The sequence below is a fragment of the Oryza sativa genome, chromosome 8 (assembly GCF_034140825.1).
Source record: "Oryza sativa Japonica Group chromosome 8, ASM3414082v1".
Classification (NCBI taxonomy): domain Eukaryota; kingdom Viridiplantae; phylum Streptophyta; class Magnoliopsida; order Poales; family Poaceae; genus Oryza; species Oryza sativa.
The window spans coordinates 22744518-22767405 of NC_089042.1; the positions used below are offsets into that span (position 1 = coordinate 22744518).

At 45.8% G+C, this 22888-nt stretch overlaps 1 protein-coding gene, 1 long non-coding RNA gene and 1 pseudogene across 2 annotated transcripts; 1 reads left to right on the forward strand and 2 right to left on the reverse strand.

Moving 5' to 3' along the window:
* Positions 1–11438: 11438 nt before the first annotated feature.
* Positions 11439–14361, reverse strand: LOC4345764 (cytokinin dehydrogenase 11-like). The gene is made up of 4 exons (NM_001422591.1): positions 13559–14361; positions 13190–13474; positions 12468–12730; positions 11439–12138 (listed from the first exon to the last, which is right to left on the reverse strand). Exons 1-4 carry the CDS (start codon positions 14219–14221, stop codon positions 11793–11795), a joined length of 1557 nt encoding a protein of 518 aa, NP_001409520.1. The 5' UTR covers positions 14222–14361; the 3' UTR covers positions 11439–11792.
* Positions 14362–16168: 1807 nt separating this feature from the next.
* Positions 16169–18090, forward strand: LOC112939888 (uncharacterized). Its single transcript, XR_003243818.2, has 2 exons — positions 16169–16345; positions 17575–18090. It is a non-coding gene; the product is annotated as an uncharacterized lncRNA (long non-coding RNA).
* A 1007-nt stretch (positions 18091–19097) lies between these two features.
* On the reverse strand, positions 19098–22557 carry LOC4345765 (F-box/FBD/LRR-repeat protein At1g13570-like; annotated as a pseudogene).
* Positions 22558–22888: the final 331 nt, after the last annotated feature.

Consider the following 22888-nt stretch of genomic DNA (forward strand, 5'->3'; position numbering starts at 1 on the left):
GAGACGGGAAAAGCGCACATCTTTGATATGGAAAAGCTTTGATCTTTCTGAGAATCACACATATATATCTATCTATCTATCTACACCCACAACGACACAGCATGCAGCATGCAGCAGCACATCAACTTTGAACGCCCAAAAGGAAATCTGTCTAGGCTTCGCAGCTAGTAGCACAAAGCAGGCACTGTCAGCACCATATTCGCTGCATTCCATGCCATGCCATATTGCCATCACCAGAGGGCCTTTGAATAAGTGGCAGGGAATAACAATGTTATCCAGGGAAAGGCCCTCTCCTAGAGCATACCACAATACACTTGTACAGTTGTACTACTATTACTCCATTGCAGCAGCAGCAGCAGCAGCAGCAGGATGCAGCAGTCACTGCAGTAGGATCAATGCAATGCATGGCCCGGGCCAGGGCTGCATATCGGACTCGATCTGCCGCGGAATCTTTGCTTTATTGACATCGCTGCTCGGTTTTGTTCTGCACTCTCAAAACCCAAAAGCGTTTTGTTCTGAAGAGTAGTAGTCCCAAAAGCAAGCAAAGCGGCCGTGGCATCCATCAGGCGTGGCATGCAGGAACCAGACGAGCTTTTGCTTTGCTAGCTTTTCCTTGCATACTATGCATTTCTTGGCTCTGATCTCCCCGATCACATGCAAAGCAAATGGAGAAATCTTGTCGAAGCTGGCATGAACAATGGCGACGACGACAGTAGCAAACTGGCAATGGCTCGCCCTGTACTACGTACGGTGGCACATGGATTCGGCGCGTATTTTATTGCCTGCATCTGCATGCCGATTTAACTATGACCAACACTGCATCAAATCAATCCAACAGCTTACTGCTGCTGATATCTAGGACCTGTCGTCCATGCTGCAGGAGTGTACCTAAAAATTTTAACCTGCGTGCATGTGCGTCGTCTGCATGGCGACCCAGCAGAATCTCTCTCTTGTGTGTGTTTGTGTTCTCTTTTTTTTTTACAAAAAGGAATTTGAATGTAGAACAGAATCTACTGCTACGACGACGAACACTGGTCATCTTAAAGGGCGTCGTGAATAAAGCGAGATTTTGCTGGCTGGCACCGTGCATGCATGGCTGCATGTTTGTGGCAAAGTTGAGCGCATGGCGAATCTCCTTGGAAGGAGTAACCTAACGTTTGCTGGGACGAGAGATACGGTGGAAAGCTTGGCTGCTTCGATCTTGAACCTTTTTCCGGCGGAGAGCTGCAGAAAGCTTTGGCTTTGAGCTCACTTGGGTGCTCATGCTTGCTCGATCGATTGCTCATGCACACATTCACAGTCAGCTGCCACTGCTCTGCTCTGCAAGTCTGCTTGTTCTTTGCGAGCTGTCAAACCTGTGAATAATCTGTGAAATTATGTCTCAGACTGATCCCAGTTTTGCAGCTTGCAGTATTGCAGCGCACGAGATGGCAAGCCAGGAAAAATTGTGCCCTCAGACAAGGAGGCATGCTGGAAGACGCGTATCAGATATTCAGATTTTTTTTTTCAGACGCGATAAATGTCCTGATATAAGTTAGGAAAACTGCACCTTTTTGGGCTTTTTGCAGGCAAACAGTGACGCGTGCGATTGGCCCGCTTGATATGACGATGTTGGGCTGAAATTTAAAGACTCACCCTGATTTTCTTGATGCAGGTAAACTACTGTTTGAGATGCAATTTTCTTTTTCAAAAAAGGAAACATCTAAAAAAACATCCCAAGAAGTCACTTGAAATTTGACATTCGACCCCATAAGTTATTTTGTTGCAAATGCCCCACCCCCTACTCAATTTGTTGCAAAAAACACCCTATCATGCATGTTCTTAACCGAATCGATATGTTTTCCATAAAAAGACAATTGCTTATTTTACCATGTTTTGAATTCTAACTACTACTCTGACCATGCTTTTTCTAGTTTGCTCATATGACCCCATTTTTCAAAATTAAAACTACCGTATGACCGTATTTGTTCTACACCGTTAAGTTTCATTTGGGAAAATATATATCTATATATATATAGAGAGAGAGAGAGACACACACACACACACAAACCAAAGTAACCAAAATACCCTTTGTTGCAGTACAACCCTATCCATTCAATTTGTGCTGGGTCGTGAGGCAGCGGCGCGCAGAGGCCTGAGGGAAGTGAGCGGCGACGACGCTCTGAGAAAGGGAGCAGTGGCAGGGCCTGCGCGGCAGAGTGCGAGCTGCGGCGGGTGGATCCTGCAAGGAAGGAAGGGTCGATGGTTGCTCAATGACGATGATGAGGAGTAGCGACAGCGGGCCTAGGTGGTAGAGCTCAGGCTCCGACCGGTGGATCCGGCGGATGAGGGGCGACGACATCTCAACGACGACGAGGAGGATCAGTGGCGGTGGGCTCGGCGGTGGAGATTGAGCTGGGACGGCTGGATCCGACGGGGGAGGGGCAACGATGGCTCGACGATGACGCGGAGGAGCGGTTACAACGGGCCCGGCAGTGGAGATCGAGCTGGGACGGTTGGATCCAGCGGGGGAGGGGCGACAACGGCTCAGCGACGACGAGGAGGAGCGGTGGTGGTGGAGCTCGAGCTAGGACGGCTGGATCCGACTGGGGAGGGGAGACGACAAGGAGTGGCGGTGGTGCTCGGGCTGTGGCAGGTGGATCCGGCAGGGGATGAGCGTGCGAGCTGCCAGCGTCCTCTCGCCCTCTCGCTGGCACCGGCGTACCCTCTTGCCGCTCGCTGGCGCCACCTTGCCCTCTCTCCGCCCGCTCACAGCCTCGGCTCGCCGCCATCACCTCTCCTTTTCCCCGCCCACGCACTTCCTCGGCCCGCCACCATCACCTCGCCTTTTCACCGCAAGTGGAGGAGAGGAGAAGATAGAACTGATGGATGGGTCCCACATGCAATAGGGTCAAATGAGCAAGGGCAGAAGGGATATTTTGTGCTCCAGTTAACATCGTTACATGCCCTTAACAGAATAGGGTCGGACCGAATTTTCAATTTTTGAAAAGAAGCGTCAAATGAGCAAAGTTGATTAGAAAGTGGTCAAATTGGTAGTTAGCTTTCAAGAGGGTCAGATGTACAATTGCCCCTTCATAAATTGTAAGCCGTCAACGTGGTCTTTAATTACCAAATTAAATACTTATAGTAGTGTAGTCTTGGCACTCTTTTGGAGATTCCACAAATAGAATTGCTGATAAGAGTTGATCAACATTGTTGCACTCAATTTCGCTATATATGCATAAAAGATTCAATGAAACATGAAGAATAAGTCTAATGTAAGCACTTGAACAAAATTGACTCGGCTAGCTTAGCCTGTTGTGGCTCTACATTAGTATTAACAGGCTGATTATGTTAAGCACGTATGCACTGGGGTGGTTTTTACAAAAAATAAAAATAAGTAGAGGGTGGGCATTTACAACAAAATGATTTATGTGGTGAAATGTTAAATTTCACGTGACTTCTAGGGTGGTTTTTAAAATTTTTGCTTTTAAAAATGTATTTGAAATGATATAATTTAAGTACTTGTTACATGGGAAATGTGCATACACACCACACTTACACACGTGCAGCATGTGTACCTCCTAGGCCCATCTTGTTTGAGTTTATGTGCCGGGTTATCAGAAAATAAAACTAAGTCCAAACAAACATATAACTTTTTCATTGGATTTTTTTTTAAAAAAAATAGTCATAAGCCATTCTAATACTACTCAACCAAAATCCAATTTGAAGTAGTATTTTTTTTACTTTGTGTAAAGTAGATATCCGATTATATGTGTTTTGAGTGTCTTAAAAGGCAACATTGAAAAATATAAACTACGACAAGAAAGTTAAAATCAAATCTAAATTATTTTTTAAAATTTAAATTTTGGTTGCAGCGGATAAGTTGAAGACCAAACGATGAAGATAAATTGTGAATGACGGCACAAGAATAAGTCTGGAAAATCCACACATCTTTGCTTTCAACGTCCCTTTTTGTGAGACATGAAAAACACGACAATGTGCCTCCATTCCCATAGCAGCCCATGTCTTGTCACACACAGAGCAAGAATCAGCTGTTTTTATTTTCGTGAAAAATCATGACATTATTTCCCCAAAGAACATTGCTCCTGTCGGAATTATTCTTTATTTGACAACTCCCACTTTCTGCTTACTAGTAGTAACTAGTAATAAGCACATAGCAAGTGATAGAATTGGATGCCAAGAGCAGAGGTCAACTCCACAAAAGGCAGTTGGCCCCAAAGTGTAGGACTTGGTGCCAATTTACCAGATGAGAAGTGAGTGATGGTAGCTTTAGTCTTGTCACAAGTCCCAGATCAGCATATACCAGATGAGTATGTGTGTTCGTGTCATCATACTATACGATTCATGATTGCATTGTCATTGCTAAAAGCTAGTGGTATTTGTGAAGTAGTGCTGGTTCTTTTATTTACTGTTTAGAACATCAATAAAAGTCTCTAATGCACACCTTGGACCATTAATTTTTCTAGTCTCATTTATATTCATAAGAAAGAGATCCTTTGTGAGTACGATGACATGCATTGTGCATGAAAAATCTACTAATGTCACTTTCACATGACAAATCTTGATACTTTTTATGTACACTTAATTAATCATAAGCACATGGCATAATGCTTTATTTTGTTTTTTTATGTTAAACATTGTGTTGAACTCTAGCACTTTGATAATGATAAATCATGAAGAGCCAATTGGACTTTATTCTGCTAAATACTGCAACAATCCACAGGCATTAAGTATTAAATGCTTTTAAAAAAATATGATAGTTGAACTATGAGTAATTTTGTCTACGTCATGCATAATATGTATTTTTGTCTATGCAGTGCATACTATCATTATAGGACAATATTATTGCTCATAGAAGAAACTGCGGTGTTGTAATGTTTTGGAATGCTAGGTGGTTCTCCTGTAGGCGGGCGCTAATGTAGTTCCAATATTAATATGGCCCTATATTTGCGGCTTGCACCCTATGCAAGGTTGCATGTTACCAGCTAAAGATTTATTTTTAAATGTAAATTGTTGGATTTTATTTTGCAGTTTTATCTGTTTAAAAAACTCAGGAAACAAATTAAATATCCACATAATGAAGTGAATGTTTCAATTGAGTGAGAAAAGCACATAACTGAATGGGTAAGGCATGATCAGGTATTCAGGTCCCTGAACACCAGCTCTCAAGGTCGAAGGATAACCTGCATATGTAGGGGCCAAAGCAATGCTTGAATGCTTCCATGATTATCAAACTACTGTTCACTATAATTGATTGATGCAGGTAGAACTGCTGCTAGTGAAAGCGTACCTGCGCTCTATGTGGTCCTAATATTCCCACTACTTGCATTTTTTTGCCAGGTTGAAATTCGTCGACATATCTTTGTGCTAGCTACAAGAGGGAATAAAAATCTTAGAAATCGCCAACATAATATATATGTTGCAAGTCAGATAAATTTAAGAAACAAATTTTTCTTACTAGCTAGCTAGGAGTACTAGTTTAGTTTGTCTGTGTGCCTCACGTCAGATGTCGAGGATGTAAACCATTTCTATTATATGCTTGTCCTCATATCTCCTTAAAAATATATATTGTTATAAAGTAGATTGTGTTCGGTGTTGAGAGTTAGGATTTGGGAACCCTTTACCATGGTACACAAAACGGAGCAACGAGTTGGCGTATTATTAATTAATAAGCATTAGCTAAAAGATTTTAAAACAGATTAATGTTTTTTTAAAAGCAACTTTATTATTGAAATTTTTGAAAAAAAAAGTCATGTGACATGTAAGAGTAATCGCTGAAATAGTGTCATGCCAAATTGCCAATCCAATGACTGCAGGAATTGACGATACGCAAGTACGCAATTCTGGTCATAACAAAGACATGATCGAATGAAGGAAGCTGAGCAATAGTAGAAGCAAGACTTGGGACTCGTTGCTTCAATTAGGTCATCCACTAGGGAATGGATTCTAAACCCTCGAGGGGATATCCCCTCGTATATCTTTTTCTTTCAAATTCGATACAAATAGTTATGAAAAAATCTGAAAAAAATTGACAATGTAGAGTATAATGATACCTACTAATCCACCAAAATTCAAGTTCAAATTCGATCTACACATCAAGAAACAAAAAAGACAAATTTAGATATAAACAGTACGCTACTATTCATATGCTGAATTTGTCTTTTTTATATCTCGATGTGTGAGTTGAGTTTGGACTTAAGATTTTGTGGAGTTGTATATATGTGTTGTATGAATGTTGTTAAATTTTTCCAGAATTTTTCATAACCGTTTAGATAGTTTTTAGGTAAACGAGGGAACATCCCCTCGAGGGATTAGAATAGTTTCCCCATCCAGCAAACATATGGGAAAGAGAAGTCGCTGGATGTGAGGACGGAATTAAAAGCAAGAAAAGATCTTTCGCTCTCCCCTCCTGTTTGTTCCGCGAGCTGGCCTTCTCCCAGCGATCCAGCGATCGGTTTCATCGACAGGTATACGACAGTAGATCGATCAGGCCGGATGCATGCAGCGATCGATCGATGGCTGCATTGACTACAATCATAGCATCATCATCATGCGATAGGATGCATTATTAGGAGCGTTACGCTGCCACTGTCGAAGGCTATCTATCTAGCTCGCTCATTCAGAGTTCAGACACGCAGTTGCCTCCACTCTCCGATGAATGGCTGCGTGACACGTTTACCCGCCGGCCCCGGGATGATATCTCTCTCATCAATTTCGCAAAGTTGTGGGCGTCGCTTGCTGGGACTGAACGGGCTGATGATCGATCGTCGAAAATGGGTTAATGGTCCCTTCAGAATTGCAACGTGCGAGTGAATAGCTGCTCGCCATTTGGCGCGGCGAGCTTTTAGTTTTTTTTTTTTTTTGGGGTGGGGGTGGGGCTGGGAGGGGGTGGTTTCGAAAAGGGGATTCAAGAAGTGTTAGAGTGCGCAGCTCGACCCACCAATCATGGGCCACCCAGATCATTACATTGGGTTTGCTCCACCACAGGCCTAACCGGAGCCACAAATTTAGGTCCTGGACCTACACAATCCAAAAGACCCAAGACCTAAAGTTGTGGCTCCGGTTGGGCCTGTGGTGGAGCAGGCCCAATGTGACCTGGGTGGTCTATGGTAGGTGGGCCGGGCTGCGTACTCTAACAAGAAGAACAACTTGATCCTTATTTAGCAGAGTTTCGCATGGGATCACGGGCGGATCCAGGAAAAAAATAATAGGGGGGCTGAATAAACCATATAAAACTATAGCCCCTTTCCTAATGAATGCATGCTATAAAATTTTTGTGGGGTTTCATGGGGGGCTCTTATGGTTGCAACGTCAGTAGTGGGGGCTCGAGATGCCCCCATGGTACGTAGATCCGCCCCTGCTTGGGATGGCAACTTCTCAAGCTGGATTTTTTGCAGGCATGTGTGTTCAATGTGATCGAGTATGTTTTCAGTTGTGTTTCTGATGACTCAGGTTTTGTGGGGAAATCGTGAAAGCATGTTCAAACAAATCGTAGTAACAAGATACTCTCTCTGTTATTGAATGACTTACTCTTTTCAATGAGTGAAAGTTGCATGATTATATGTATATGTATGATGTTACACACTTCGTATTATTATTACATCCCTTGCATGAAGGTAGGGGCGGAGCTAGGTGTATCAAGGGGGGTGCTCAGGAACCCGGTTCAGAAATTTTTTCAGCTATAGTTTATCAATTTTCACCATATATACACCTCGATTTAAACTTAGGCACCCGTATAAAGCTAAACTCAATTCAAAATAGACTAAAATATGTGAGTGGAACCCCCTCAATTTCGTTCTAGCTCCGCCCCTGCATGAAGGGATGTAGTGATGCCCTCTGCATGCAAACGGTCCCATGCGCATACAAGCACATATCCATTTACTTCGCATAGAAAAACAAAATGACACTGGGAGGGGTAACAAACATTGTATAAGTGAATGGAGGGAATATCAGTATAGTATGGACTATTGCTTTGATAATCCACGATATGTTTGTTTTGGAATGTATTACTATGAAAAGTGAGAAATCATGATTTAGTTCGAGGTACACACATATATGTGGAAAATTTTTATATTGGCCTTCAACATATAAATGTCATGTTATTGTTTATGCCACGTCAATCAATCTCGTTGACTAGTGGAAAATGACATTTTTTGAGTACACAATGACATGAATGCAGTAGTTTAATAAGTGAGTCCACAAAAATTAGTGACACAGATAACACCGTACATGACTTTTGTTAGCGGAACAAGAAAATATTTTCTTACTAAATTGAATGCTTAGTCATGATTGAATGGTTGAGATAGATACAACAACTTAAACGCCCCATGTCAAATATATGGCAAGACAAATCAATACACATCTGCGTTGTAGTGGATTTCAAATAAATATTATAAAAATTTCAAGACAAGCTTACAATTTATAACCGAACATCAATAACCTATGGAGCAATTGTATTATTACCTTTGCAACTCCAATTGCGATCCTATTCCTATCTTTTTCAACTTCATGATTTTTCTCTCTTCTTTTAAATAAAGCGTGTGTTTCCCATATTCCGTCAAGATGACTTGATGGTGTCAAAAACACTTATGCACTTGAGGATTAAATTTTCATACATATATGAATACTTTTTGTGATATTGGGCATCTTTTGACATAAAATATTTTTGCCATGAATTTCGCTCTATTTTTACTTGAATTTTCGCACATCAATAAGAAGAATGTGGGCAAAACAAGCTTGACATTGATTTTGCTCATATTTTGACATGATCTTTTACGCCATTAAGCTCTCTTGGTGGAATAGGGATAAATAAAAAAAAAGACGAATATTAGGGAAGTACATAATATCAGATAATTAAAAGAAGTGAGACTTCGAACCCAGGTCGTCTAGTACATTGTACCATAAAAGTTCAGTTCTCTTTTATGAAGCTAGCCAAAAAAAACTCCTGGACGTTTCTCTAGGGATAAACACAAGCTTTGGTTTTAAAAAATAAGAGCAAAATTATAAAGTTAGAAAACATGGATAAGGACACCATTTCAATAACCTTCCAGAGCTGTGAACTCATACAGAACCCGCCAACTCAAAAGAGTTAGGATGGCACGTAGACTCACCATCATCGTCAGGCTCTCTCCTAAATTATACATACCGATGTACACCTAAGATTTTTCAGATTCATATATCCATACTCCCGATGTGGTTCATACTAAATATTAACTATGCTGATTTTCATAGCACTGAGAAAAGACAAATTAAAGTTGTTCAAGTCAATCGAATAAAGAGCAAAAAAACAAACTTGACACATGTTTTCTCGAGTCAAGCCACTATCTCTACTAAAAATTATATCTACGACAGTAACGCATTCCCCTTGTTAAATCTCTTTGACAATTCCGTGCTTCCTTCTTTCTCCTAGCTAGCCGCCGTTTTTTTCCTTCTTAGAGAGTGATTAAACAATTGAGCAATCGATCGATAAATCGAGCTCAACGTTGATCGCTCTCCATCGCTAGCTTTGTACGAGCCGGGCCAAGTGGCCGGACCACCGGTAGCTAGGATCGATCAGATCTCGCCGCCGGCAGCCTCTTCTTTTCATTATCTTAGCTTGCCAAAAGACAAAAAAAAATTGCTCGAAAAGATGGATGGATATGGTAGCTAGCTTCGACACTACTCATGGATGGATGGATGGATAGATTGCGTTTTCAGAAAGTCACCACTTGGACTAATATAAAACGGCCGGTGTCATCTTCCCGGCAGATCCTTGATCCTCTTTGCCGATCTCAACCAGCTATCGATCTCGACGGCTCCTTTAATTTTCTTTGTCACCTAAAAAGCTCAATTCGTGTTGCAACTTCTCCATAAACAAAGCATTTGGATTGGCTGATGGTTCTTCTGAACTTTCTCTCTCAGTTGCAACGCACGCAGACAGCGAGTGTAGATGAGAGCTATATATATACTAGCTTAACTCGAGCTGATATGGAGCTAAATTTATCCAGCAGTCACCTTCACGTACCTAATTCCTAGCTAGCTGCAAGGGGATAAGTCTCTGAATTTTCACAATACAGAAAAGAAAACTATCAGTGGGCGTCATGAGAGTATGGGACCAAGGCATGGAGTTGATCTTGGTCGACTAGGATCATCGAACGGCCTCGACAGTGTCATTAGCAGAGCCCTGTAGCACAACAGCGATCGCTGTGAATGCTGCTGCAGACAAGCTGGGATCGATCGAGCTCAGCTTCATCCAATCGACAGGAAAATTTTTGTTCAGTTGTGGGATCAGTGACATGGATTCTCGTGTCCACAGCAATCGACTGGACAGCGTATGCTCTGTCCCCGTATGAGACAAGGCCGTGACAGCCAGGAAACATAATCCTATCCCTAATTACAAGATACTACTCTCCCTCCGTGCCATAATAAACGTAGTTATAGTTTCAGTGATCAACTTTAACCATCTGTCTTATTTGAAATATTTTTATGATTAATATTTTTATTATTGTTAGATGATAAAATATGAATAGTACTTTTATGCGTAACTTAACTTTTAAAAATTTTTCATAAATTTTTCAAATAAGACGGATGGTCAAATATTGGGCACGGGAATTTTTAGCTGCGCTTATAATAGGACGGAGGGAGTACCAATTGTAGGCCCGTCCTTTTGTCGTTCGTTCGTTGGCTAGCTCCATCGATCGCCCCGGCTCAACACGATCACAATCCAACGTTTGATTTTTCATTTCTCTTATTACTGACTTATTTAGTTATCTGATTCACGTTTACGAACGTAACTGTAAAAGAGACGTTTCCCTCCGCTCCGTTGCTGTCGCTGTGCAGACGTTGCTAACACCGGCGGGAATCTTGTCGCGCGCGCGAGAGAGAGAGACAGAGGAATAGTATCGTGCCGTAACCGCAGCTGCAACACTAGTCCACACACAAAAAATTCGCGGGGCGAAACACACAAACACACACACACACACAAACGAAAACGATGTGTCATGTTCGATGTGTCCGCGGCCGCGGTGTCCGCTTCCCCGGCTCGTCGCGCCACCGCGCGAGCTCTCGCCCTCACGTGGCGATCGAACACATCGCGCGCGCGCGCGCGCACGCACGCCGGTGAGCCGAGCGGGCGTCGCGGTCGGCGGCAACCGGAAGAGGGCGGGGTTGCCATGTGGGGGGTGAGTGGGACGGGGGCGAAAGCTACGGCGAAACAGAATAAGCGAGAGGTCGAGACGGCGAAGCATACGTACTACGCATGGCGCGCTATGGACGGCGAGGAAGCGAGGAGAGAGTAGTACAGATGGCAACAACAATTGATTACAAGTGGATTTTGGAGGGACGGGGGGGCCGGGCGGGGCGGCCAGGTTGGTTTGCTTGGTTCCAAAATGGACAACCCCCCCCCCCCCCCCCCCCCCCCCAAACCAAAAAATTTAACCCAACAACGAGACGAGATGTGTGTCACCGTCGAAAGGCGTCCCAATCTCACCAGGGGGAATGAGAAGAAAAAGAATCAAAGCAGGAAAACGTTTACATCTTTCGTTTTCCCTTTTGCAACTCCTGCTGCAGAGCCGAGCCACAGCCGCCGGCCCTACTGCCCTTGACACGTCGTCCATCCCATCGAACCGAAACCTCCCTCTTTTGCACCCCTCCCAAATGTACCTAACAATGACCCTATCATCATCACCATCATCATTGTGCTCGTCCCGATCCCTCCTCTTCATCCCCATCATCACCATCATCCTCATCGTCGCCATCATCCAGAATTAACCCAGCAAACAGCATAATCACCATCGTCGATCATCCGTCTCTTACACGATCACGGCGGCGGCGGCGGCGACGGAGGAGGGGGTCCGGGCGAAGATGTTCTGGCCGGGGGCGAGGATGGCGAGCGGGTCGTAGCGTGCCTTGCGGTCGACGAAGCGGCTCCACTTGGCGCCGAAGTGGCGCGACCAGTCGGACTGGGCGTGGTAGCTCGGGAAGTATATCTTGTAGTCGTAGCCGTTGGACCGGCAGGCGTCAATGATTGCGTTGTTCTGCGCCACCAGCTCGTCCACCGGCGGGCCACCACCGGGGTAGGGCCGGCAGAATCGGAGCAGCGCCACCAGGTAGAAGATCTCGCCATTCGGCAGCGCCACCGACGTGGCCGGGTCCCACCTGTCACACGCAAACGTGTTAATTAGGGGGCGTTTTAATTAGCAGCTCGTGTGCGTGCGTGCGTGCATTGGCGGCAAACTGAGACAGAGAGAGAGAGAAAAAAAAGAAGAAAAAGGAATTTACATCAATCATAGCAACCTGGGGTTAGTGGCTGCTAAATCCTAATGGCGGCAGATATATGACAAGGCTAAATCCAAAACAGAACGGGATGGAAGACAACCAGAAACCCCCGTCGTATTATAAGTACGGACCAAATGGGCTAATTAATTATCCGATTAAACAAAAACCCATCCCAGGAGATAAACAAATAGTATACTAGTAGTACTCACTTGGACTTGAGCATGGGGTAGATGAGCATGGGCCCGTCGACGCCGTCGGCGAGCATGCCGTTGAGGACGGCGCGGTCGAAGGCGGCGATGTCGCGTGAGGAGATGAAGAGGTTGAGCCACGGGTGCGGCGCGGCCCAGCTCCCGTTGCGGCGGGCCTCGTCCTCCACCCGGTTCACGCGCGAGAGGAAGTCCACGTACCCGACCCCCGCCGCGAACTCCAGGCCCCGCACGTACTTGAGCTGCCGCATCATCTCCCCCACCCTCTGCAAACCAACCACACGTACACACACACACGCCATCATCAGCACGACACGAGACGACACCCCCCCCTCCCAAATGAAACAGAGAAACGGCAGCCCGCGTCACCACCGCGACAAAGCGTGCGCCCGCGCGTGTACAAAACAGGGGATCCGCGTCGTCACGGGCGCGGCAGCGAGCGCGAGCCGCATTGTACGCCAACGCCCAACGCACGCCCCGGCTCACGGGAGATCGAGGCGTGATCCGGCTTGGGCGCGAGCGAGGCAGCGACCGGCGGGTGTGGGTGGGGGCAGGGGAGGGGGTGTGTGTGGTTTGGCGGCACGCGCGCGGGAGGAGCAGAGCACGCACCCGTCACAGAATCCAGCGGGGGGGATACACGACGGAGGCAGACATCCGCCCAGAAAAGTACACCATGTACGGGAATGCCCCCCGCCGCGCGTGGGAATTACTACTCGCTCACGTACCTTGTCCATGTCGTCGCCACCGCCGTCTCCGCCGCCGCCGCGTTGGTACAGGGCGACCTCGAGGCAGTAGAGCACCGGGCCGGCGTTGGCCGGGAGGAGGGAGGCGTCGAAGTGAGCGCCGTCCGGGATGGGCACCGTTGGCCAGCCGTTGACCGGGTCGTCGCTCCGCACGAACGCGAATCCCTCCACGTAGTCGAACGCCTCGTGCGGCGGCCGCGTCACCAGCCACTCCGCGTCCGCCGCGTAGTCCGCGAAGCTCGCGTACACCACCCGCGTCCACCGCACCTGCAGAGCCAGCTCTCGCCGGTCAGCGGCCGCCGGGCGATTGGGCCGTCGTTCGTTCCGATTGGGTGGTGGTGTGGTGCTTACCGTTTGGGGCGCGGGGGAGAGAGGGATGCGGGCGCGGGTGATGACGCCGAACTGGCCGAGGCCGCCGAGGACGGCGAAGAAGAGGTCGGGGTCGGCGGAGCGGGAGCAGACATGGCACTCGCCGTCGCCGGTCACCACCTCGAGCTGGGCGACGTTGGACACCTGGGGCCCGTACCGGAAGGATTGCCCGCTCACGCCGCCGTTGGAGAGCGTGCCGCCGACGGTGAGGCGGAGGTAGTCCGTCCAGGAGGCGGGGGCGAGGCCGTGCTTCGACACTGCCCAGTGGAGCACCTCCTCCCAGAGCGCGCCGCCCGGGACGTCGGCGAACTTCTCGCCGGACGGGGCGACGACGAGCTGCATGCGGCGAGGGAGGGCGCGCATGTCGAGGACGAGGCCGCCGCGGGCCATGGCCTGCCCGGCCACCGAGTGGCCGTTTCCGCGGGCGGCCACGGTCAGGTGCGCGGTGCGCGCCGCCGCGCGGATGGCGCTGGCCACGTCGTCCGAGCTCGCCGGGCGGACGACGGCGGCGGGGCGGGCGCTCACCAGGCCGCCGAAGTCCATCGCCGCCGCGAACTCGGCCGCGTCGACCGCGGCCACCGCCGGCTCGGCGCCGGCGTCCGGCTCCGCGGCCGCGGCGGCGTGGTCCATGTACGCGAGCATCATCTTGGCTCGCCGCTGCGTTTCTTGTTTCTCTGTCTCTCTCTCTCTGCAGCTGAGCTGAGCTGAGCCGAGCCCGAGCAGAGCTAAGCTCTCTCTGTAACCGTGATGTCACTGTGCAGCAGCTCGCTCGCTTGCTCTGCCTCTCTCGTGGTAGTTTGGGTCCTGGGAGTTTATATGGAGCGGACACGCGGACCTCCAAAACAGCCATCACGTCTTTCCAGGACAAAAACAAACCGTTCAAAGCTGAGAATTTTGCTTCAAATTTCCCACATTTCTCCTCACGTTTTTACCTTTTTGCATCTCCTCTCCCTGCAAACTGAAATTGGCCCAAAATCATGAAAATTCCGCATGAAAAAAAATTCTAATTCTACACACGCATTAAGCTACAGTATCCGTAGACATGTATACATATATTTATTCATTTCTGAAGGGAAAAAAAAAGAAGCCATCATTTTTTGCTTTTTCGTGTGCCATGGATGATTGCAAGTCTGATGTTAATGATCGGATCTAGCGTTTGCTTGTCTGCCACTATTGCGCGAATGGTTAGCTACCTTAGGGGCAGGGCAGGGGTCTAACGCATCCATGCATTGCACCTGGAAACTGAGAGAGAGAGGGGGAAAAAAAAGCAATCCAATTCGCAAACCGATTTCCATTCATCGATCGCTTTTCACTTCAAAAGACGGCTGTTTTTTTTTTCTTCTCTTCCGGATAGGCAGGAACACGGTCACATGGCGTCTCCTGCTCTCGCCAAGATTTGCCATGGCCGCGGGCTGATTCGGGGGGCATGGTGCTCAGGCCCCACTGCTCCCCCTTCACCCTCCTGATATAAACTGAACTTTCCATGGCTCATTTCGCCATGGCGATCGATCCAGCCAGCCAGCCATTGAAGCTACAGTGATCAGTAGCAGTTTGCATGCAGAATCGCGGAGAGAGTGAGAGTGTGAGTGAGACTGTGGGCTGCACCACACCGCTGCTCCTGAATTTGTTTCTGTTTTTTTTTTCTTTTCGTTCGAGCAGGTAGGTCCAAGCCAAAGCTAGGATCATTCATTCAACAATCAACAGTACTCCTACATATGCAGCTTGCAGCAGCTGATCGTGTCGTTTTCCTTCGGATTATAAATCTTGGGATGCCTACCTCATGGCTCTGCTCGGATTAGCATGCAGGGATAACAAATTTTTGTTTGGGGAAATGCGACCTGGGAGGAGAGAAACCGGGGCACATGAGCAAAACCGTGAGACCTCGCCTCTCACTGAGATTCAGAGAGACGGAGAGAGAAAAAAAAATTAAGATTCAGAAAGGGAAGTTGTGGACAGTGGACTAGTCGATCAAAAGCCCTTACTTCCTTTTCCTTTGCAACAAGTTGTACTAGTATTTACGAGTACAGGAAATCAAAAGCCTATTGCTCAGATATGTACTAGCATTGCACATGTTGACGAACCCTAATTAATGTGCAGTTGTCGATGGTCTGTCCTAGCAAAACTAGAGATTACGTGAAGTAATAGGAGTACTTGCAAAAGAATATGTACCATGAATACGTAATATACGTAGGAAGAAGGAGAGAGAGAGATATCTGTACTCAACCACACTTAATAAACTTCTGGTTTGTCAGTAACTTGAACATTTACTGCTGGTTAACCCTGAACCTGATTACAGCTTCAGTCTTCAGAAGTTCAGAACAAGATAAAAATGTAAGGTATCGTAGCTGATGAAAAAGTAAAGACTAGAGAGATGTTAATTGCTAAATAAGCTGGTCTTCGCGTTTAGCGGAGAAGCGGCTCAAGTTGCAGCAAAGACGTCAGGGTCGACGGGACCATCAAAACCCTGTAACTTGTCTCGATCAAATCCGGGATTGGAACGGCGAGCGAATCGTATGCCAGCTTGTAGCGTTACGCCACTGTTGCATGCAATAATTGTTGCACCGATTACGGTTGGGGCTTACGATCGCTTTTCGATTTGTCTGTCTGCACTGCACGGGCCTGGGAAGATTTAATTCCAGGGTCCTTCAGAGAAAATGTTCAGGAAGGAGCCAAATTCTCTCTTGTTCATGTTCTTTCTTTCTCTGCCTCTCTTGTGGATGGACAAACCTGAAGCGGAATTTTTTCTCCAGGGATTTGGTGAGCTACATGGTATGTATCTGAATTCTGACCTGAAATTTCACCCGTTCAATTCTACTGAGGACTGCACATAGCACATCAAATTAGCCTAGTATTAGGTTCCAACAATCATGCCGCAAATTGGTACAGGAAAAAATGTTGAGTGTTTTCTCGCTCGGTGTCTTCTGTTCATCGTAAACCACACACTGAAGAGAATTTTTTTACTATCCAAAAATGCAGAAAAAATTGCACATCGATGTTTCTATTTCCCCCTGGCTTTGTCGTTGGTTTGCATGTCAGCATGCTCACGCGCTGATTGGTGCAAAATGTGTTGTCGCGCAGTGCGGTTTGTACTGTACCGTCTGCGAAAATGAAATCCTTTTTCTTGCCGTTTCCATGGACACCAAGGAAAATTCTCCCCGATGGCGTCGTCGCCGTGGCATGTAGTTACAGATCGCCAAGACGGCAATGATTTCTCAGATTCCCCGTGCGTACTCTCTCTTCCCATGCGTCGCGACCTTGATCGTTTCATCGATCTTGTATTTATTATGCTCGCATCACATACAGTCTGAATTTCTGATGTGGACTTGCAGAGGCAATATCAGATGCAGCTGCAATATCTTCATAGAACAAAATGTCATATTCCTGAAGTGATAGCTTGGTTTGCAAGTAGATTGTGCCAATTATCTGTTCAGATTGGAAGAAGAGATAGAACTGTGACTACTGTCCCTGCTCATCTTTAGGAATTGGATGTGATCCCTCTCTATCCAAACAAAGCCTAGGGAATATATAGGAACTGTTCAGTGGTTCATACACTAATGGAACAGCAATGGCATCCTTAGAAATGGAGGAGTTTGGATAATTGTATACGTAAGTCACATGCAGAGCACAGTGCTTGCGATTGTATGTGTAATTTTGGATTATTCTTCCTAGAGAAACATAGAATGGAAATATTCTTCCTAGAGACACATAGAATGGAAATTTTACTAGAAGAGATCACTCCCTATCGAGCGAGTCAAGCAATAATTCCCTTGGAAAAGACCTCATATGATGAAAAGTCCAACTGAGATAGAGCACAATAATTGTTCATGAAATGTCAGTTTCAGTAGACTTAGCCCTTCTTTCTTTTTTTCTCCCTACTTTTGCCATGAAACTTATTTGTGTATGTGTGTTCAATAATCATCCCATGAGAATGAGGATTAGTCCAGAATTGTTCTTTTGGTGCCCTGACATCTCAACTACTAGTGTTTGGCTCTGTTCAGGATAACAACGTGGTGAGCTCATCATCATCAGTACAAGGCTCCATTTTGAGGTGACAGATTGACAATGTGGGCTTGGTGTAGAACATACTAAGCAAATGACAAATGACGGTATCGAAATCAAAGAATAGCGTATGAATTTTGTGAAGCACATCGCAATGCAAAAATAATAATAAAAGAAGAGCTTTGGTCAATATCAATCATTCCATATGTACCTGCTCACTGAGTGCTCACTGATTTGATGGCGGCATATGATTCTTGCAGTTGCAATAGAGCTACTAGTAGAAACTGCCTCAAGCTGAATTCTCAGACATTAATTGTGATATTGCAGCTGCATGATGAGTGTGTCTCCCTCTATCTCTCACCATGTCATAGTAAGCATCCTGCTTCAGGAAGCTGCAAATTCAGAAGAGCCAAGGTTACTTCTCATAACTGTCTTTTTTTAGCCTAACAGGGACCCAATTTTTGTCTCCTTCCTTGAATAGACATGGTGAAATGAAGAGAATTTGCTTCAGTGCTCATCTTTATGGCTTCTGATCAAATTAGCATTGTTTAAAGTCAAGACAAAAATGGTGTTTTCCAGTTTTAGGCCCAACATACTGAATGTATGATGTGCCAAACTCAACAATCCTCCAACTAAATAGAAATATATTCATACCATCTGCTAACCATAAACATTTCTAGCAGCTAGCTAGCTAGCTAGTAGCACTGTCGAAAGTACTAAATATAATAAAGTGATTCTTTCCAACAAAGACTATGCTAGGTGCTAATCACAAATATTTATAAGATTTATTTAGCTTTATACAGATAAAAATGGTAACCCATTGACGTTCATAATAAATATAAAAGGATAAGAAGGGCCACAACTCTACGTCTCTACACTGCATCCTCCCTGGTCCATCTGTCAAAAAATAAGCACACAATTACTGCTAAACAGATGACATCCTCTACGGTTTTGATCTATTGGATGGTTCAATGCAGCAAGTACACACTTGAAACTTCAAAGTTAACCTTAGCTTCCACTTAAACAACTAAGATTGAGGCAGCTTGTACTTTGTATAGGACAGAATATGAATATTTATGACATGCACATTGGAAAAGATTGAGCACTAGATCGTTTCAGAATCAGAACATTTACTGACTTGCGAATTCTGCGCACATTAAGATCTGACCTGAGATGAACCTCTCTTGGATACGCCTGCTTTTGCCATTATTACTCCATATGAAATCTCAAGTAAGATTGCTACAGGTACTCTGATTTGGCTGGGACACACTGGAACTCCATTAAGTTCAGTTATATTCTGATTTCTGAAAGAACAGTCTTCTCCTTTGGCGCCACCATATCGTTGGCTGGTCATTTCCCCGTGGTTTTAATGGCTTTGATGCAGAAACTTGGTGATGCATCGGGGCAAGATCCAGACTCCGAGTACAATATCTCACACAAATATATCTTACAAGAAACTCACGTAATCCATCAGTCAAGAAGTATATTATGTCAATAGAATTTGCATCGCATTACAAACTCATGGGGTAATGAGATAATCCATTAATCAGGAAACGATAAACCGAGCATATGTATTGCTCCCAAGTAGAAGCAACTAGTATGTAGATCAGCAATACAGTATACTCCAGGGTGACAGAAAACAGAATAACATCAGGGTTCAGGAAGAAATAAAAGATACAGGTTACTAGAATATACTAGTATAATCACAAAAGACAGCGAGTGCACCTACGACTAGCAAGCATGGTCTGCTCCAGATCTGCACGGCACTGACAGAACCATGGACGATGGGATGAGAGTCTGTCGCCTCCCGATCCCAGACATGGCCCTCTGGAGAATCAGCATTAACATTGGCAACATGGTTGACGATATGGCCCTCTTCAGAATACACATGTGCATTGCCAACACCGTTACTGACAGGATCAGTAATGTCTCCTTGTCTGAGCATGGCCTTTAACATCAAAAGTTGTATAAGACTTGAATTTAAGATGGGCTGCAATTGTTGTCACATAAAATTATCATCAAAAGTAGTAGGAATCAAGGAAATACATGTTACAGTTGTCAGATAGAAATACAGAATCGATCGAGCATTGCTTACTTGATGAGGAGCTGTTAGCTCTGGAAACTCAGGACAGTCAATGCCACATTCTTTAGATAGAGCCGCATTTCCATCAGCCAGTAATAATCATTTGCTTGTAGGACATATAAAGTTAAGGTCAGTAAAGCTACCATGTTTAGTACCATTATCTTAGCAATGAACCACAGACGTGAGACATCCATGATAGATGACTCATCTGGTGGAGCTGTTCTTCTAGCTTTATCATCACCTCAAACTCCTCCAGTTGTGCCACAGACTCTATGGTCCAGCCGCCGCCGAGGCGCCGACTCCTATGGTCTATGGCTTACTGTCATTGCTCAATCCACTGCTTGTTCATGTCTCCTCCACCTCATTCCTCAGTGGATGTATCCATGATGGCGTTGCATTTCACTGAGAGGAGAAACTCAACGTCATATTCATCGAGATTTTCCAAAAAAAAGGAGATATTTGTTCAAGGTCAGTGTGTTAAAATGATCCAAGCTGTGAACAGATATAAATATAGCATCTCAATTCCATACACATAGATGCTGGTCTTAGATCACTGTTTAAGGCACACATTGAAAATTGAATATATTGTACTTATCGGATGTCCAAAATTGTCTAGAAAAAGGAATTACCCAGTAAAAAATAGCAGTTTAGAACCACTCAAAAATAGATAAATCAATGAATATATGGAGCAAGATGAGAAGAAACTTTCAGAATCAAAATGCTTACTTCAATAAAGATTCTGATTCTCTACCCATGAAGATGATCTCAGCATCAGATGAAGTTCTCGGATATTCTGCTATATCAATAACTGCCTCCTCATTACTGCATATAGCGTAGAATGAAAGACGAACATATAGCTTTCTTAGCAGTCTTGCTTTAGAAAGAACAAACTCCATAAAGTGCATTTCATTACGAACACATGCAATATTCTTCAGTTGCACAACATGAAGTTTCACAAACATATCATCAGTCAACTGAGCATTCAAGAATTTGTCGTTTGCTTCAAATTCCTTAGCTCCTTCAGTGCATCCCTACAAGAAAAATCATACATGTTATCACCTTGAAAGCTGAAACAAGTGATGGCAAAAAAGGAATGAGCAACTGAGTGAGGTTCCTTACCCAAACATCAAGTTCTTCAATAAATGGGGAACTTCTAAAAGGCAGAAAATCGCTAGCATGTGGGACATTTTAAAAAAAATTCACAGCCAGGGATAAATTCTTAAGGTTCTTAAACAAGAACGGTAATCTCTCCAGCACATCAACTTCAGTTGACTGAAAACAATGAGTCATGAACAAAGTATGAGTCAAGAGTTACAATAGTGTTCACATATACATTTATTACTGCTAGTTTAACTAATGGAGAGAATGGCGGATTTGCAGGTCCAAGAAGATAGCCGCAATATTCTAGGTACGTGTATAAAAAAAATCATTTCTTCAAAATTAATCTAACAGCGGTTTGAAACTATCTTCTATCATTCCTTAATTTTAGTGTTGATACATATGTTCTCTGGAAATAATGTCTATACTAATGCTTCAAGTACTTGAAGTGTTAAGACATACTGCTCTTGTGACAGCAAAATAATAGAGAATTGTACCAATGCGTTATATGTATTTAAAAATTGCTGCAACTAAAAGTCTGAATCTATGCACCCCATTTGAATCTGAACCGTCTGATTAACTCAATATTGCCTCATCTATCAGATTCTCTCTCTCTCTCATGAAAAAAAGTTCCCCATAACCAAGTATATATCCCGTTTCGTCTGATCAAATATTCAAATCGTTTCATCAAAAGAGCATAGGTAATCACAAGATAAAAATTAACAAATCGATACAAATATACAATGCAGGAATGAATCGGAGTCTTTACCAACATGCAGTTGCAGAAGAAATCGAGCTTGGTCACCTGCGACATTCCTGCCAAGAACTTTGCGCAATTGGGACCAAACAATCTCCCTTCGTCCAGTCGTGGGAGATCCTCCACTCGGCCACCAAAAGCAGTTTCACACACCATTGTCAGATTACGCAGATTGGGCGCCCGAATAACCCACTCCTCGTCAGGGCCATCCCCAATGAGCTTCACGGCCAAGAGCCCCAAATCCTCGAGCAATGGCGACGCGGCTATCAGCGCCGCCACTTCCTTCCCCCCGTGCCTCGGGACGTCAACATCCTCGAGGCGTAAGGTCTTGATATTGGGGAATCCGGCGAACCCCGAGGGCGCCGGTGGGAGGCGGCAGGAGTTGAGGGCGAGCGAGGTGAACTCCCCGCAGGAGAAGAGGCATGGGTGGAGCCGGAAGCGGAGCTCCGGGAACGAGAGGTCCAGGGCCTGGACGCCGCTCCGGGAGAGGTAGAGGAGCCAGTGGTGCAGGGCGTCGACGGACCAGGTGCCCTTGCGCGCGCGCGCGACGAGGCGGAAGGTGCGGAGCGCGGCGGGGCGGCGGAGGAGGATCGCGTCGACGTCGGGCTCCGAGATCCCCGGGCTGCGGGCGAGGTCGACGGAGGGGAGCGCCGCCCAGCGGCGGCGCCACGCGCGGGAGAGCGCGGAGGTGCGGACCACCTCGTAGATGTGATGTGGAGGCGGGAGAGGATGTTGTCGAGGACGTCGAGGGGGAGCGAGAATAGTGCGTCCGGCGGCGATTCTGCCGCCGCCTCCGCCGCTTGCCGCGGCCTCCGGCGGCGCGGGGGGGGGGGGGGGGGGGGGGGGGGGGGGTTGTTCACATGGTGATAAAATTTTACAGTCCCAGCCCCCACCAACGGGCTACATTCTATCCATCCCCATCCCCGCGCGGCATATGCTCACCTTGCTTCATCGCTGTTGGAGCTTATGGGAGAGATCGAAGCGGTGAATTTATCCTCACGGTTATCCCTATCACCACATATGCTCACCTTGCTTTGTCGCCATTGGAGCTTATGGAGGAGGTCGAAACCATAGCCAGTAGTCGGCAAAGAAGAGAAACGGTGGGGTGGCGGCGGAGATGGGGAAGGTTGTTAACTAGGGTTAGAAGTTATATATACGTGGTTATTAGGCTTCAATTTTATAGGAAAAAACTCATAAGGTCTACAATAGGCCCCTAGCTACAATGCACTTGGGTCACCGCGGGGACGGGTTCCCGATGATGATGAGTTTTGCACCATTAAATTCCCTATGGGTGGTAAATATCAAACATCCACATCTTCTAATGTATGAATTCACCGTGGGGAATTAGTGATCGGGTCCCTATTGTCATCTCTAC